The sequence below is a fragment of the Plectropomus leopardus genome, chromosome 21, assembly GCF_008729295.1.
Source record: "Plectropomus leopardus isolate mb chromosome 21, YSFRI_Pleo_2.0, whole genome shotgun sequence".
In the NCBI taxonomy this organism is placed as follows: Eukaryota; Metazoa; Chordata; class Actinopteri; order Perciformes; family Serranidae; genus Plectropomus; species Plectropomus leopardus.
Window position 1 is genome coordinate 772,633 of NC_056483.1, and position 16,944 is coordinate 789,576.

Genomic DNA, 16,944 nt, shown 5'->3' on the forward strand with positions numbered 1-16,944 from the left:
ATCGTCGTAGGTGTGGCTCATTATGCAGCGCAAACCAAACTCAGACAATAAACCTACATCATGTGTTCAGAAAAAAAACAATAATTACTTGATACAATAATTTAGGTAATTTTCGTATTTCCGATTACCCTGAACGCAACATACTGACGGTGTCGCGCTGTCAGCCAATGGCTGTTTAGAAGGGGCGGGGCTTAATAAACTTGCCGACCCTTGCCCTTGCTGGCTCTGGCTGCAGAATTACATTTATTTTAGCAGTTTGGCTCGTGTTATATCCTTTTGTGTGTGCTTTTTTTGGACAAACTGATGCCGTTTAACATTTCTTAAATAAAACTGGAGCACGAGGTGAAGAGCTGACCGTCTGCTCGTGCTCTCACCTGAGCTGTCAGCAGGTGGAGGAGGCGGCATCATGATTTGTTCGAGTTAAACAACCTGAAACTATTTCAAAAAAAGATGATCTGAGTGGTCAAGTTAATATCATATGAGAAAATAAAAAGTGCACGGGAGCTTATAGTTATTTGATTCTCTATTTTACAGCCATCTAGGTGAGCACTCTTTTTCTCTTTATTTTCATTTATATATTGTTTCTCTTTTCATGTGTATATGTGTGTGTAAATCCCTACAACTTAAAATGTTGCAGTAATATTTAACCTGCACTGTGACTGTTGTCATTATCTTTGTTTGTTATTATATTGGGTGACACACCTCATAATAATGACTTTATTTATGTAGCACCATTAAAAACAGTTTTTAGTGCTTTGAGAATCAAAGCAAAAGCAGAAATAGGATACACAGAAGGCAAGACAACGACATAAAGACAGACAGTGGCACTGAACACAAGTGAGGCGAGATGCAGGATGCAAAATGTCAATATAGAATACTACAGAGAAATATACCAAAAACAACAAAAGCAATGAAACCACAAATAAAAGGGAATAAAACATAAATAAAATAGATAAATTAAAGTGAAAAAAAACCTTTAATATTTTAAAAGAACTGTTATCAAAATATGAACCATGTAGAAGGTAAAATAAGGTAAATGATATAATGAAATAAAAAAAGTTATTATTGCTTTCTTGCTTGTGATCAATAATACCTATCACAAAAAGTAAAAAAAAAAAAAAAAAAAAGAAATTGAAGTCAGCATGTGAGACTTTAATCCAAGGAGGAGGAATTAGTCCAAATGGTTTTTCCACTTTGTTGTAGATAATCAATTTTTTTCCATTTGTTATCAAAAATATTTTCTCACACTCTAAACTCATTGGTCTTTTTTTCCATTTTAAAGATAACAAATGAGACTTTCACATATGGTCCACAAAATTATAACTATAATAATTTCATATTTATAATTATGTCACAGAAAAAAATACAATAAAATATGTCAAATAAATACATTTCTTTTATTTTGAGCACTTTTTCTAAGTCTTTCTTCCTTATCTTCAGGTGATTTTCTTTAACTTTTTTACTATTTGTTTTGCTGATTCTTTGGACAGCAGCTCGTCGCTGCCTCCCTATATTTTTTTTTCAAAGAAATCAAAACAATTTTCTCAGGTTTCAAAGGGTTAAAGACAACAATTGAGACTTTCATATGTGCATAAAATAAACTAAACACAGAGTGAGCTGTAAATAGATGAAATTTATTTCTGTTAAAACGTTTCAGTGACAGCTCGTGCAGTCCGGTTGTTGGTTATTTATCTGTCAGACGGGCTGTTGGTTGTTTTTATTTTTATTTCGTTGACATATGAGAGAACAAAGAGACGCTGTCCACATGTCCCCGCTGCAGGGCCCCCCGGCTGAGCGCTGCGATCCCATTGGCTGGCACCGTAACGCAGCCGAACCAATCAGAACGCACCACACTTAGAATCCCAACCGTCGGCTCCTGTGATTGGCCGAACCGTTTGGCGCCTCTTGAATCGCTGTAGTGGGCGGTGAGTGCGAGACGGAGAGCAGTTTGAACGTTAGCGGTGCCGAGGCGGAAACATTGAAACTGGACGCGTTGTTTACAGGCAGCGGGTAAAAAATAAACGGTGTAACTCACATTCGCACACACCGCGTCGTATATGAAGCCCGGTTCAAAGTCTGGGGACGGGACTTTTCCTTATCCGCTCGCCGACTCTGGGCGCGTGAAGCCGGCAGCAGCTCCCCTCCTCACGAGCTAACCGCTAGCTAGCCGCTGAGCTAACGTTCCAGCTAGCCCGGCTAATCCCCAACACAAAGGACGACTTTCGGCCACTGTTTCGTCCTGTCGACCCCGAATCGCTCCGGTGAATGAGGACGGAGCCTCCTGTGCAGGTAAGAGGAGCTGTCAGTGTCGCTGTCTCGTATTTTTGGCGGTTTTGTCGCGGTTCAAACGGTCTGTGCTCTTTTTGTTGGACGCCTTTGTTAACTCACCAACTGTTAGCTAGCTCGCCGGGGTGTCGTGCCAGTTTCTGTATCCCTGTCAGATTGAGTCCCCCTCCTTTCTAAATAAGTTTTTTAGCGTGCTGTTTGGGAAGAAAACATCACCGACAGAGTGTAGGCTGAAGCTGTGGTATGTGGGAGCTCGGTGAAACGGTTTGTGCAGACACTTTGAGGGGGGACAAACTTGGCACGACGTCGGTGTGCTGCCGTTAGCTTGCTTGTTATTAGTAGCTAGCTCCTCCAGAGAGCTGCCTGATGCTCTTCACATCCAAAATTACTCATGTTGTCACAAACCGACAGTGACGGGTGAATCACCTGAAAGCCACACTTGAGTAAAAGTAGAGATGTTTTACAAGAAAATGACTTTGGTTAAAGTTAAAGTAAAATTAAATTATAGTTTAAAAGTTTTTTCCTGTAACTTTTTTTTCCCACAGCTTAATTTAACAAAATATACATGAAATATGTTAATATAAAAATCATGTCATACTAACAAGAACACAAACATACATGAAGGCACAAATGAACTTACTTTACACACAGAACATTATTAATAATAAATAATAATAATATCAATATTAGGGATGATTATCGATGATTGATTAATCGGTCGTCAAGAATTTAACCAACCATGTGAAATTTAATCAATAGGCTATGAATTCTGTAAAAAATATATGTGCAGTATGTTGCACTGAGCTTTGACTGCGGATAAAACACATTTGGTATTATTTGAAATAAGCAACAGTTTATGTTATTTTCAAATAATAATTTATTGATGGTTAATTTCACCAATTAATTGATTAAGGAGAGTGCTCGCAATTTGCAGCCCTAATTAATACATAAACCAAAATTTTTATTAAATGGACTTGGTCACAAACAAAAATAATACATATTCATATCACATCAGGGGTTTTGCCAAATAAGTTTGTGTGATATTGTAAACATTTGCTGCTTTTGTTTTTGTTTTTTTGTAAGAGTAAGGGAGGAAAGCGTTGAGTTAAAATCAATCAAGAAAAGATAGAAAAAGGGGTGTGAACCTAGAAATTTGTTTGTTGATAAAGATTTTCCCCATTAAAACAACACCAGTGTAATTCAGATGTTTTTTACTTGTATCTTCATAATAGCCAATGATATCCTTCAGGGTAAAACCAGAAGTGACGTTTCAGGGTTTAACCCTTTACAAGTCAGAATTATAGCAGCTTCATTGTGCTGCTTTCTGCTGCCTTTCACACGTATTTAAACCTTTGAAACAAATTATTTTGATTTCTTTTGACACCATGGCTAAAAAGTAGGGTCGACCGACCCTGTTTTTTTATTTCAGGGCTGATACCGATTATTAGTGATTAATGAGACTGATAAGTCATATTTCGAGCTGATGTGCATTTACAATAGAAATGAAGAATAAAAATGTAGGAAATAAATATGACCTTTTAAGTATTTGTAGAAATATCAAACTCTGAAAAGTAAGTACTGAGTTACAAATCCAACTTAAAGTACAAAAGTCTTACTCGCAAAATGCACTTTAAGTACCAGAAGTAAAAGTACTCATTATGCAGAGTGACTCCAGTGTGCCAATTGTAGATACTGTATACCTCTGTTTACATTAGAGTACAGCACTGCATCATTTAACTGTTTTCATGTTTTTCTCTCTGAGATGTAGAGGAGCTGAAGAAAAAAGTAGCATAAAATCAAATTATTTAAGTAAAGTACAAGTATATCAACATCATACTTAATTATTGTGATGTTCAGCCACTTTCATCACACTACAAACTTAATAAGAAACACAAGAATAAAGTGGTCTTTGTGTTGAAACATGACCCAGAAAGCTGTTATCTGTCCCGTCAAACAGCCACAGGTTCATTCAGGGTAAACTAGATATTAATAGGCATATTATAAACTCGCTGCTGAGTAACTGTAAGATCTTATTGGCAGAAAGAGCGCATAATAACTTGGTCCTTGCCAGTAGAAAATTCTTGACTTGGCTGAGAGATTTTTTTTTACCATTTTATTTGCATTCTTAGCTGCTTTTAATGTGAACTCAGCCTGAGGTTTGCAGATTGTGTTTGAGCCATACGAGTCGAACCCTCCACTTCCCTTACAACCTGACACAACCGCTTACCGGCACGTCTCCATGACAGTCGTCTGACACATCTAATCGAAAGTGTGAGATCTCAGTCAGACCAGCCGGGCTGGTGGGCAGCGACTCACACTGACTTCCCCGCGTTGGCAGATAGGTCTGGTTGCTACACGTGGACTGCTGAAAATCACACAGAGCGCCTCTAAAGAACAAAAAAAGTGAACAAGTGGATTTCCTGTTCAACTTCTTCCAGTGAAGAGCAGATAATGTCAAAAGAGGCAAAAGAAAATCATGTCACCTGCGTTTGAACCAGCGTTTTCATTTAAACGCAAAAGTTTTACGTGAATAGAAGCAGTTTTATTTTATTGCTGTGTCTTTAACCCTTTGAAACCTGCGCAAATTGGCGTGATTTTTTAATTTTTTTTCTAAGTTGAATAACAATGCATTTGACCAGATGAAGATCCAAGCAGGATTGAAAGGTCTTTAATAACCTTGTGTGGCGTGGAGTAAGTGTGAAAATATGAAATGTGAGAGCATTCAGTGTGTAGAAATGTTCATCCTCCCTGTGTTTGTTCTGCAGGTTGATCATGGTGCTGACAGGGAAGCGCTCGGAGAAGGGTCCCGCCTGCTGGAAGAGGAGGGTGAAGTCTGAGTACATGAGGCTCCGGCAGCTCAAGCGCTTCAGACGGGCCGACGAGGTCAAGGTCAGTCCGCACACTGACCTTCACACCATGCAGATCTTCACAGGGACCGACAGTGCTAACACTCATCTGTAGCTCTCAATAATATTAGAATAATCGAAACAATAACAGAAAATCTGATCAGCCAAAACACTTGAATACATTCAGTCGTACTAATATTAACTACTGCCTTATTTCAATCACCTGGTCCATCAGATGTCAAAGAATAACAAATGTGTTTGGATGCTATGCGTCTCTAACATGTTTTACACTCAGATGCCTCCTGATGTGATCACTCAGACTGCTCGCAGAGGTGGTGTGAGAGACATTTCACCAGATTTCTTATGAACTGTAGAGGTGATGCGTCCCTGACAGGAACGTAACAGGTCGTCAGTGCAGGATGTGGTGGCTTTTTGGAGGACGTGCAAACTCTCTCTAACTCCCACATTTTACAAGTAGTGCCAAGTGCAGCTTCGCTGCCTTTGGAAGGGGGCATGGTAAATTTTGAGAAGAAATTTTAAGAAGATCTCGGTCTCTTCCTCCGAGCTCCTGAATCTCAGTGTTTTCCCAGTTTGTGGACATTTACGTCTGCTTTTCTTCTTTGTATTGGCCGTGATGAGAACAGCTGCTTTTTAAATCTCATTGTGAGTCGAACACATAAACACGTCAAAACGTCACAATGTGTCGCCCATGGTCAGGCCTTTCTGGCATTACATTATACACAGACCTTGTTTTGGCGCTATTACCACCTCTGTCCTTATTTCATGAGACCACTCTGTCCCTGCTCTCCACAATCGGACGTTTGAATATTCCCGCCTTTAACAGATGGAGGCAATGCAGCTACTGAAACGCGTGTTAATATCGGGCTGTGTGAGGCCCTGACAAAACGCAGTGAATTGTGTATTCAGATAGAAACGCTGTTGTTTGAACACTACGTTGTTTTGCACATGCACACAGCCTTTTTGTGTGGTGGGGTTAACTCAGTTCAAACGATTTTGTTTTTTAAGGAACATATTGTTTACATTGTCAAAACAAGTGTGAATTAAAAATAAAAAAAATGTCTATACAATATCTACCAGACATTTTTTTCTTTACAACCCCACTGCTGATAATAGCTCTGACACACCCACCAAACAGCAGAAAACGTGCTTAAGCCTGTTTCAAAGAACAAAACGTCCAGCTGTAGCAACACGGTAAATGTTTTGAACGTGCCCCAGGTGTAAACAGGCTCCTTGTATTTCCTGTTGGGATATTTTGCAGTGCGTGTGAATAACATCAGCTGACAGGAAGTAAACATGGAGCCAGGCTGTTGCTTAGCAATACAGCTCCAGTCAAACACGCTATTTCAAGTCTTTTTGTCTTATGCAAAATTACAGCGGAGCAGTCTTTGGCAGTGAAAACACAGAAGACACATGCAGTAAAAATGAGAATGCAAGACAGAGCAGAAGTTAAAATATAGGAATAAGAATAAAAAAAATAGTAGACAAAACAAGACAAAAAACACCAGTAGACTTCATAAAGTTGGTCTCAGGACAGATTTTTAAATTTTACAGTCACAGAAAAGTCTGTAATTGTCATTGTGTTGTTTTTCCTGTGTCTTATGTCACAAAGACATATTTGCCTTTTGAGAATACAAAAGACCGATGTGTCTTCTGTTGTCTCCCTGGTTTTATGATGACACTGATTCATGTTTCTCTTGTAACCTCAACAATAGCCAAAGGATTAACTTCACTCAGATGTTTGTCAAAATCTGCAGCTCTTTGTTGTTTCCACATGTAAAACAGTTTCTCCAAATGTGGGCAAAGACATGTGAAAACAATCTTCACCACAGGGTCCATTAAGTAGCTGCGCTGGAACTTTCAAGCACATGATCTTCATTAACAGATGATAAAATTTGCACATTAATGGTAAATGTTCACATTTCTTGTATTTTCAGAGCATTTTACGCACCTGGCTTAAAAGCTAAAGTTTAAAACTAATTCTTGACACTGATTTACATTATAACTGACTTATAATGTTGTTTTCACTCAAACTAAGCAAATCTGCTGCAAGAGAAAATCCCTAATGTGGCAACCTGACAATAAAATCCATACGCAGCTCTCTTTCAAAAAGTCTTTAATCATGAAAAGCAGTAACAGGAAACATCCCTCAACCCTCATTTCCTCTTTACGTCAGCAGTGTTTTGTCACTGTAATGCTTTGTTTATGTTTGTTACTCTGTCAAAAATCACTGACGACACCTTTGAGTTACCGAGGTCTTTAACGCAGTGATCGGATTCATAGAAATGTCCATAAAAAAGTACATGAAACAGACTTAAACTGTCCAGATGGAGAAGAGGAGGTGATCTGGCCGGCAGCCGGTGCTTTTGGAAGCCTGTTTCTATACATCAATAATTAGACACAATGGCCTCTTTATATGGCATTTAAGAAATGTTTGTTAGTGGATTTGTAGTCAATACAAAACTAAAAACTAAAAAAAAACAAAACTTATCAATAAAGCACTTTTATTAAAACATTTAAATTAAATCAAAGTCGAATTTTATTTTGAATCACTGATGATCTGCCTCAAGCACAGATGTTTATGTGTGTTTTCATGAAACTTTATGGACGAGGAAATGTATATTAATATGTAGACTTCAGTGTATTTACGTTTCTCTCCTCCATCGTTGTTGTGTTCAGCACGCCTTCATGACAGTTGGTCCTCGTGGCAGTATGCCCAAAAAAAGGGATGATGTTTTCATTGCATTTTTTATTTTGATTTTAATCGACTCATCCTTTAACTCCAAAGATGCAGCAGGATCAAGGACAAAATGTATTTCTATTTGCTTCTTAAATCTTCCGCGCTGGGTCTCACACATAAACATGTCGTCAAAGTGTCACGCCGGTGCAGCCCATGGTCACGTCTTTCTGGCTTTACGTTTTAGACAGACCTCATTTCGGTGCTGTTATCACCTCCGTTCGCAGCTCAGAGGCGAGACCACTCTGTCCCGCCCTTTTGCGATCAGACATTATATAGAGAACGGTGAGGTGGCATAACGGCGTGATATTCCCGCCCTGACCAGGTCATGTGAATGTGTCTTTTGATGAGTCGAGGCAGAGCTGTTGCTGCAGATGAAGTCTTTGCGGTCTCCTACGTAGTGTTGTTGTTGGTGCTGGTAGGCGTTCTTCTTCTTCTTGCTTTGGTATATAACAGCAGACCAGAGCACCTGTTGGTGTTCATGCTGCCCCATCAGCTCTGGAAGAACTGCATCCCTGATACATACGGTACTGGTAAAAAATGAGCACCACAGTTTTTAGGTGGCTGAGCGATCTAACATCAGCGTCCTGTCAAGTGATGGCACGTTTTGGCTGCTGGCTGACACACTCCCTGTCCTTTGTTTTTTGCTGTTAAATTTTTTTGTTTTTTTACTCTTCCAGAGCATGTTCAACACCAACCGTCAGAAAATCATGGAGCGAACCGACATTTTGAACCAGGAGTGGAAGACCAGGCGGATCCAGCCGGTTCACATCATGACGTCCGTCGGCTCCTTAAGAGGCACCCGAGAGGTTGGTGGATAAACGCCGTTCTCAGCACGCTGACGCGTAGGAGAAATGAAGGAAGGCGTGTTCTGACTGCATCTTTTCTCTGCAGTGCACGGTGGACAGCGGCTTCTCTGAGTTCCCCAGGCAGGTCATCCCCCTGAAGACCCTGAACGCCGTGGCCTCGGTGCCAGTCATGTACTCGTGGTCGCCGCTGCAGCAGAACTTCATGGTGTGTATGAATGTAGAAAAGCTGCTTCCAGTGGTGTCACATGTACTGTAGAGATACTCAACTGGCCTCGCTTAGGAGCCACTTTTGCAAAATGACAGGAATCCAGGGGCCAGTTGCAGCGGCCCATACATGTTTCTGGGATTTTTGGACCTGTCTAGGATTTTAGGAAGTTTCTAGGATTTAGAAGTGAAAAGGTGTCATCTGTGTTTGGGACAGTTTTAACGGCAGCTGTCTGTGTGTGCAAAATGTTTGTTTTGCGTTCTTTGCATCAGGTGGAGGACGAGACGGTGCTCCATAACATCCCCTACATGGGAGACGAGATCCTGGACCAGGATGGGACTTTCATAGAAGAGCTCATTAAGAACTACGACGGCAAAGTCCACGGAGACAGAGGTGAGGACGGAGACAGAGGTGAGGGTCAGTGGACACGCAGAGATTAGTGCAGTTAAACTGTGTCTGTTGCTGCATCAAAAGTAAAACGACAACTTTTTTCAGGTTAATGTCTTCATGGCTAAATTTTCAGTTTGTTTTCACTTCAAGCATCCTGTTTCAACAAAAAAAGCGCTTATATGAAGATTTTAAGCAATGCAAGAATTCCAGTGTATGTGAAGGATTCACGAGTTTAGGAGATTATCAGACAAAACTTTATTCTGCTGTATATAAAGTCCAAGACATTGGTAAGACAAACAGTAGAATTATGCAGAATCCAGCAATGCACGCTTGCACATATTTGATGTGGAACAGCTTTTCTGGATGATGCTGTATTCAGTTCAGACAAAGCTGGACAAATATTTACTCTGTTTGTTGTTTTGCTTCTTGTACATCTTTCTTTTAACTGTGACATCCGACACAACAGAGACAACGTAAGAGGGAAAACAAACTTTACTGTGGTATGAAGCCATTTGATGCATGTGTTTTGTTTTGCAGAGTGCGGCTTCATCAACGATGAAATATTCGTGGAGTTGGTCAACGCTCTGTCACAGTACAGCGACAACGAGGACGATGAGGAGGAGGAAGAGCCAGACTTCAAGGTAGACAAGATGGACATGTGTGACGGCAAGGAGCATCCAGAGGACCCTCGCAAAGACGGGCTCATAAACAGTGAGAGTAAGTCTGTCTCTGAGGTCCCAGGGATCATCAGGGGGACATTTTTCTCCCTTTTTAAAAAAAAAAATTACAATAAAGACAAGATATAATGAAAACTATCAAATAAAAACAGACACAAGTTCATAAAAATTTGTGGTTTAATGGTATCACAATTCCAAATATTTTCTTAATGTCACTTTAGACTGTCAGCCAGAAACTAATCATTTTTACTTCTAAGCATTACAAGGGATAGAAAATTAAAAATAAAAGTTGCAAACCGGCACCTCCTAAAAGCCTCTGATGTCCTAAAAGAAATTACTGAATAAAACTTGTTTATAGACTGTTTTGTGACACATGTACTGGGCTAATAGTGATCATTTTGTCATTTTTTTATCACTTTGAAGTCCGAGTTGACTCATACAAGCTCATTATGAGCGGAAAAGGCTGTTTTTTAGGTACAATATTAATTGTTTTAACATCATATTCCAAACAAGCATTAAAAATTCTTTATAAGACTTACATTTAACTTGTTTTAGTCTGTATGAACCCTGAAAAATCTACTATTTCTTTGCTGGACAACATTTCTAAGCTCTTCTATGATCTATGATCTATAGTGGATTGAGAGAAGTGACATCAGCCAGTGTTTTAAGGAAGAGTGTGTTTTGTGCCCTGATTTGTCGTCTCCAGGCCGAACCAGCAATGACAGCAGCAAGAAGTTTCCCTCTGACAAGATTTTCGAAGCCATCTCCTCCATGTTCCCCGACAAGGGCTCCACTGAGGAGCTCAAAGAGAAGTAAGTGGGTTTGTTTTGTGTGAGTGTGTTAATGTTGTGACAATAACAGAGGGACACATTAAATCTATACAGAGACAATAATAATGAAACAACGCCATCATACAGTTTTGACATCAGTAACAACTGCGCTGTGTGTGTCTCAGTAAACTACTTTTGCCATTAGTTTATTTCTTCAAGTTTTGACCTGTGTGTGTGTGTGTGTCTGTGTCTCTGTGTCTCTGTGTGTGTGTGTTTTTTTTTTCTCAGGTACAAGGAGTTGACCGAGCAGCAGCTGCCCGGTGCGCTGCCCCCAGAGTGCACGCCGAACATCGACGGTCCAAACGCTCGCTCCGTTCAGCGCGAACAGAGCCTGCACTCCTTCCACACTCTGTTCTGCAGACGCTGCTTCAAATACGACTGCTTCCTCCACCGTTAGTACACACACACACACACACACACACACACACACACATTAAAATTATCATCATTATTAAGTCTAAAAATATAAAGATGCACAAATTTCATATACTGGATTTATTATCATTCAAACTATTTAGGGCAGAAGCTGTCAAAATAAGAAATACATGCATAAATTCGTAAATCAATATGCATTTGTGCCCAAAAAATATATTAAAAGTAAATGTAGAAATCGATTAAATGATAAATGACATTTCTGTTTTAATTTGCTTCTTTTTTTAAATTTACACTTATGTAATGTACAATAGTATTTTTTTTAGTGAAAGCACAAAAGAACATTATTCATTTCTGAATTAATTTATTATTTTCCCTTTCTGTTTTCCGTATTTATTTCCCCAGTCTTATTTATGCATTTCTTCTTGTTCATTGAATGTAAACAGATTAATTCATTAATTAAATAGGAAGGTAAATAAATAATGGAATTAATACAAAAGCAAATTAATAAATAAGCACATTTTAAAAAGTATTAATTTATGTCACATTTGATCAAATAAATTAAAGCCAGGATTTATTTTCAGTATTACTAATAATGCAATTTTCAGAGTATAATTGTCAGAGGAGAAAACTTCAGATTTTTGCATCCCAGTTGACAAAAGCACATCACTGTGAACAGACTGTGAAGTTGATTAACTGGCCTTTTTAGTTTCGATTTCTGATGAAGCTGAAGTTTTTAGAGTGTGTGAATCTTATATGAAGCATCATTTTACGAAGCATATTGACACTAGTATTTTTTCAGGGTTTTGGGGGGTTTTTTTTGGTCAAGTTAATGTCAAACATTGGAAAACTTGTCTGTTGGCAGTAAAGTTCACATCAGACTTACAGCAAAAAACTCTTCCATGTCATGACCTTCAGCTTTCCATGCAACTCCAAACACGTATAAACGCAAGAACCTGGAGAACCTGGTGGACAGTAAACCCTGCGGCATCGACTGCTACATGTACCTGGTACAGGTGAGTCAACTTATCATCAGGGTAAATGCCTGCTGCTTCTACTTTCGCCGGCCTATCAGACAAAACTGAAAGAAAAAACCCTTTTTATATATTTAATATAAGTGTTACTTTACTGCTGTCTCGCTGTGATTTCTCAGGATGGGATGGTGAACGAGTACCCCGCGGGCGTGGTCGCAGACCGAGCCAAGACGCCTTCCAAACGCACGGTGGGCCGCCGCCGCGGTCGACTGCCAAACAGCAACAGCCGGCCCAGCACCCCCACCGTTTCCTCGGAAACCAAAGACACGGACAGCGACCGCGAGGGCAGCAAAGAGGACGAGCGAGACAACGACAAAGACGACGAAGACAAGAAGGACGAGAACACCAGCAGCTCAGGTACAAACTCTGATCATAAACAGCAATAAATAAACTTTTAATAATAATCGTGTCAAATACTAAGACTCACACCGCTCTACACACAAAATACACTAAATCAGGCAATACAAAATATTCATCAGTCCTCCCCATAAATATCAAATATTCATTGATTTGCAGAATTTTAACCCTTTAAATGCTAGGCTTTTGTCATGATGCCACTATGTTTTTAGATGAAAAAACACACAAAAATAAATTGTTTTCAATATAGTCCATGCTAAGTAGATTTTTTTTAATAATGACAGTCTGGGATATGTCAGTGATCAGCTGGGGAAATGTGATCAGCATTGATTGTAACAGGTCACCTAGTGGAAATTGCATGTATTTTCTCCAAATGACCTCATCAGGTGGAAAATAGTCAAAATGACAAATTCAGAGTCAAAAGCCCAGAATGACACCCAGAAATAATACAAGTCCTGTTTTTCTGCTCTGATGGCTGTGGGATCAAAAATGTCAGTTTGAATGGGTTTCAATGGAGCATTTTTGGACCTGAACAGTCTGAATGTAACTATTTAGTTTCCACAGTGTATTTTAGACTTATTGTAGGAGCTGAGCTGCAAATTCACTGATTACACTCAAATACACAATCTGGACTACATTTAGGACACATGCATGAAGACCGGTCCAATATCATAATTATAAGTCACAACAGTGATTCATATTGTGTGTGTTCAGAGGGAAACTCTCGGTGTCAGACTCCAGTGAAGATGAAGCTGACCGGTGAGGCCGAGGCGGTGGACTGGAGCGGGGCCGAAGCTTCTCTCTTCAGGGTTCTCATCGGGACGTACTACGACAATTTCTGCGCCATCGCACGGCTCATCGGCACCAAGACCTGCAGACAGGTGAGCCTTCAGGGACCTACAGCTTATTGTCTGCTCTCGCTTCATTTGATCAGACTTTTATTATCGTAGTTCACGGATAGTTGAAAACATGGGTGAAAGAATTCAGGTATGTCGTGGAATTTAAGGATACATCAAATGTTTTGAGAAGTTTTACAGCTGTCGCTAAAAACCTCCCACCAAACCGATTAAGAAACTTCTTAAGAAACATTAGATCAAAAACATACTACACTAGTGTTTAATCTTTTACAGCCGAACAAAATTGATAAATACAAGTTCTTTATTGACACACTGAAGTCTCAAATCGTATCTTGACCGCGATCCTGCAGGTTTACGAGTTCAGGGTCAAGGAGTCGAGCATCATCGCTCGTGCTCCTGCTGAAGACGAGGACACGCCGCCGAGAAAGAAGAAGAGGAAACACAGACTTTGGGCCACTCACTGCAGGAAGATCCAGCTGAAGAAAGGTCAGAGGTCATTTCAGCAATATCAGAAGGAAACAGAAAAAAAACATGATAATATTTACAAAACATATTTTAAAAAATCAGCAAAAAATTCTCGATTTATAGTCAATGTCATAATATTTACAGAGTAACATTTATAAAAATCACCAAGAAGAGAATAGTTACACCATTTTGTCACAATAAGGACACTAACTACTATCCAGCAGACAAAATTTCATAAATAGAAACTACTGCGGCTGTCCCTCTGTCTCACTGAGTGACATCTGAACCTATGATGTGAAAAAATTTAGTTGCAGTAATATATCAGGAATAAACCGTGTTCATAATTATAGTAATTAAGTATATGATAAAATTCCTTTAAATAATGTGGAAAAATTTGTTGGACCAATTTAATTTTTACTGTTACTTATGAAAACAGTCCATTCATTTTTAACAATGTGAAAAACTTAATTAAAAAGTAAAACAAATTTTTAACCTGTACAAGTTAATTTGTTCTAACTACGTTTTTTACATTATCTAAAATGAATTTTAAAGTCCACTTAATTACCATATTTATGTTTAGAGTTAATTGCTTATTATTACTTATTTAAAATGAATGCTAAAAGGTTGAAGAGGAAACTACTGAGCTGCTGAAAAGCTAAATATTAACACAATAATATTTAAAAGTCTGCGTCTCTTCTGACCCACAGATGGCTCGTCTAATCACGTGTATAACTACCAGCCGTGTGACCACCCGCGGCAGCCCTGCGACTCCTCCTGTCCCTGCGTCACCGCTCAAAACTTCTGCGAGAAGTTTTGCCAGTGCAGCTCCGAGTGTAAGAACACACACACACACACACACACACACACACACACACACACACACACACACACACACACACACACACACACACACACACCTGACCGACGCAGCTCTTCTTCTGCAGAAATTAAAAATAAAATACCTTTGCTCTCCCGCCGTGTGGCTGCAGGTCAGAACCGTTTCCCAGGTTGTCGGTGCAAAGCTCAGTGCAACACCAAGCAGTGTCCCTGCTACCTGGCCGTGAGGGAGTGTGACCCCGACCTCTGCCTGACCTGTGGCGCCGCCGAACATTGGGACAGCAAGAACGTGTCCTGCAAGAATTGCTCCATTCAGAGAGGCGCCAAGAAGGTAACAAACCAAATTTTAGTGCCGTAATCACGCGTGTGTACAACGCTTGAATGTTTTGAGCAAAGTCATCATTGCTCAGTAGCAAAAAATCCAATACTGACGCTACTGTTGGAAAGTTTGGTATCAGCTGTTATTTAGATGTTTCCCTTCTTTCCCTCAGTATTTTCTGTATTGTTTTCCTTTGAAATAATAATGTGTGTACTTTGGTTTTGAATTTGTTCTCTAACCTAGAAAAGCCTTTAATTAGGGGTGGGTGATATTTAAGATACGCTCAAAGTGTCTTGCGGCTCGTTCCTCGCGTGATATTTAAGATGACTTTATCATGAACATCGAGTACACATTGGCACGTTATTTTTATAAGCCACCGACGTTTCGGTTCTCTGCTACGACTCTAACTCTCACAGACACACACACAGAGCAGGGCTTTTGCAGAGCTCCAGACCGACTGTTTAGTGACATTTTGTGTTCATTGAGCACCACTGTGATTTGCAAATACTATTGATATCTGAACTGTTGAGCTCAGTTTGTTTCCAGCTTACAGCGAATAAATCATCAGGTTTAATAGCACTGTGGTGACAGGAGCCAGGTCCTTCAAAATAAAAGCATCATGGGTCCCACTCTGGTTTATTTAACAATAACAATACTGTTTTTTTATTTATTTCATTGTATATATATATTTTAACTTCTTTATAACTGTATTTTATTACATGTTCGTATAACAGTAGTGTATTCAGCTTTATTTAGTTTGTTCAGTAATTTTGTATTTAAGTAGTTAACAGTAGTTCAAAGGACATTTAAAAATATGGAGATATATTTTGTATATCACAATATAGCCTTAAAATATCTCTATTGTTGTAAAGCCACATCACCCAGCCCTAATTCAGACAGAGTATTCTTCTCACACAGCTGGAAACATTCAAGCTTTTGAACAGTTGTGTTTGATTTTGTATGTTTGCATGTCACAAGCTCAAACTGCTCACTCTGATTCTCCTCTCCGTCTCTCAGCATCTGCTGCTGGCCCCGTCAGACGTGGCAGGTTGGGGCATCTTCATCAAAGAGCCGGTCCAGAAGAACGAGTTCATCTCGGAGTACTGTGGAGAGGTAAAACTTCACCGTGTCTGTTTTCTGTTGGGACAGAGAGACGCGAGAGCTCAACTTACCTCGTTTCAGATCAAGCACAGAGAGAAACATCTCACAATATTAAAAGTCTAAAGAAAACTTGACTCTAGAATTGTGTGTTTTTATAATTTAAAGCTTTTCTGCAGCCAACAAGTGACTCATATTTTTCAGCTGCATTTTCGTGTTCAGTTTTGAAAGAAATAACAAGAAAAAAAGCCTTGTGTTTTGTTTTGTTGCCCAAAGATATTCTATATGCAAAGTTTATTCCATTTAGTAAACCTCGCAGTGTGATGCAAAGAAATTTAAAAATGGAAGTAATAAAAGCTGAGAAAGAGTCAAATCTGACTCTAAAAAAAATATCATTTTAGCTGAATATGGTCTGACAAAACTAAAACATTTAAATGTGTGGAGAAATGTGTAATGTGGTGGTTTTCGCAGATTATCTCTCAGGATGAAGCCGACCGCAGAGGGAAAGTCTACGACAAATACATGTGCAGCTTCCTCTTCAACCTCAATAACGGTACAGCACACACACACACACACACACACACACACACACACACACACACACACACACACACACACACACACACACACACACACACACACACACACACACACAGAGCCTGATTGAGGCTTTTGTCAGTGAGCTTTCAGGTCTTGTTTGATTTATGCATTCATGTTCAGACTTTAGAGAACTTTAACAAAGTGATAATTAGTTAACCCTCTGAAAACTGAGCAAAATGATTTGATTTCTCTTTTAAAAAAAAAAAA

The 16,944-nt window shown here is 39.4% G+C and overlaps 1 protein-coding gene across 1 annotated transcript in view; it reads left to right on the forward strand.

Annotated features, from left to right (window-relative positions):
- The first annotated feature begins 1,942 nt into the window (after positions 1-1,942).
- ezh2 (enhancer of zeste 2 polycomb repressive complex 2 subunit) overlaps positions 1,943-16,944 on the forward strand; it is a 17,692-nt gene continuing 2,690 nt past the window's right edge. Inside the window, exons 1-16 of the mRNA XM_042510862.1 lie at positions 1,943-2,289; positions 5,052-5,175; positions 8,568-8,696; positions 8,782-8,901; positions 9,174-9,294; positions 9,829-10,008; positions 10,675-10,780; positions 11,027-11,190; positions 12,089-12,186; positions 12,324-12,561; positions 13,276-13,442; positions 13,769-13,904; positions 14,591-14,716; positions 14,873-15,051; positions 16,057-16,152; positions 16,609-16,690. Of these exons, the coding sequence (XP_042366796.1) occupies positions 5,059-5,175; positions 8,568-8,696; positions 8,782-8,901; positions 9,174-9,294; positions 9,829-10,008; positions 10,675-10,780; positions 11,027-11,190; positions 12,089-12,186; positions 12,324-12,561; positions 13,276-13,442; positions 13,769-13,904; positions 14,591-14,716; positions 14,873-15,051; positions 16,057-16,152; positions 16,609-16,690 (2,059 nt within the window). The 5' untranslated portion in view covers positions 1,943-2,289; positions 5,052-5,058. The remainder of the gene's footprint in view (positions 2,290-5,051; positions 5,176-8,567; positions 8,697-8,781; positions 8,902-9,173; positions 9,295-9,828; positions 10,009-10,674; positions 10,781-11,026; positions 11,191-12,088; positions 12,187-12,323; positions 12,562-13,275; positions 13,443-13,768; positions 13,905-14,590; positions 14,717-14,872; positions 15,052-16,056; positions 16,153-16,608; positions 16,691-16,944) is intronic.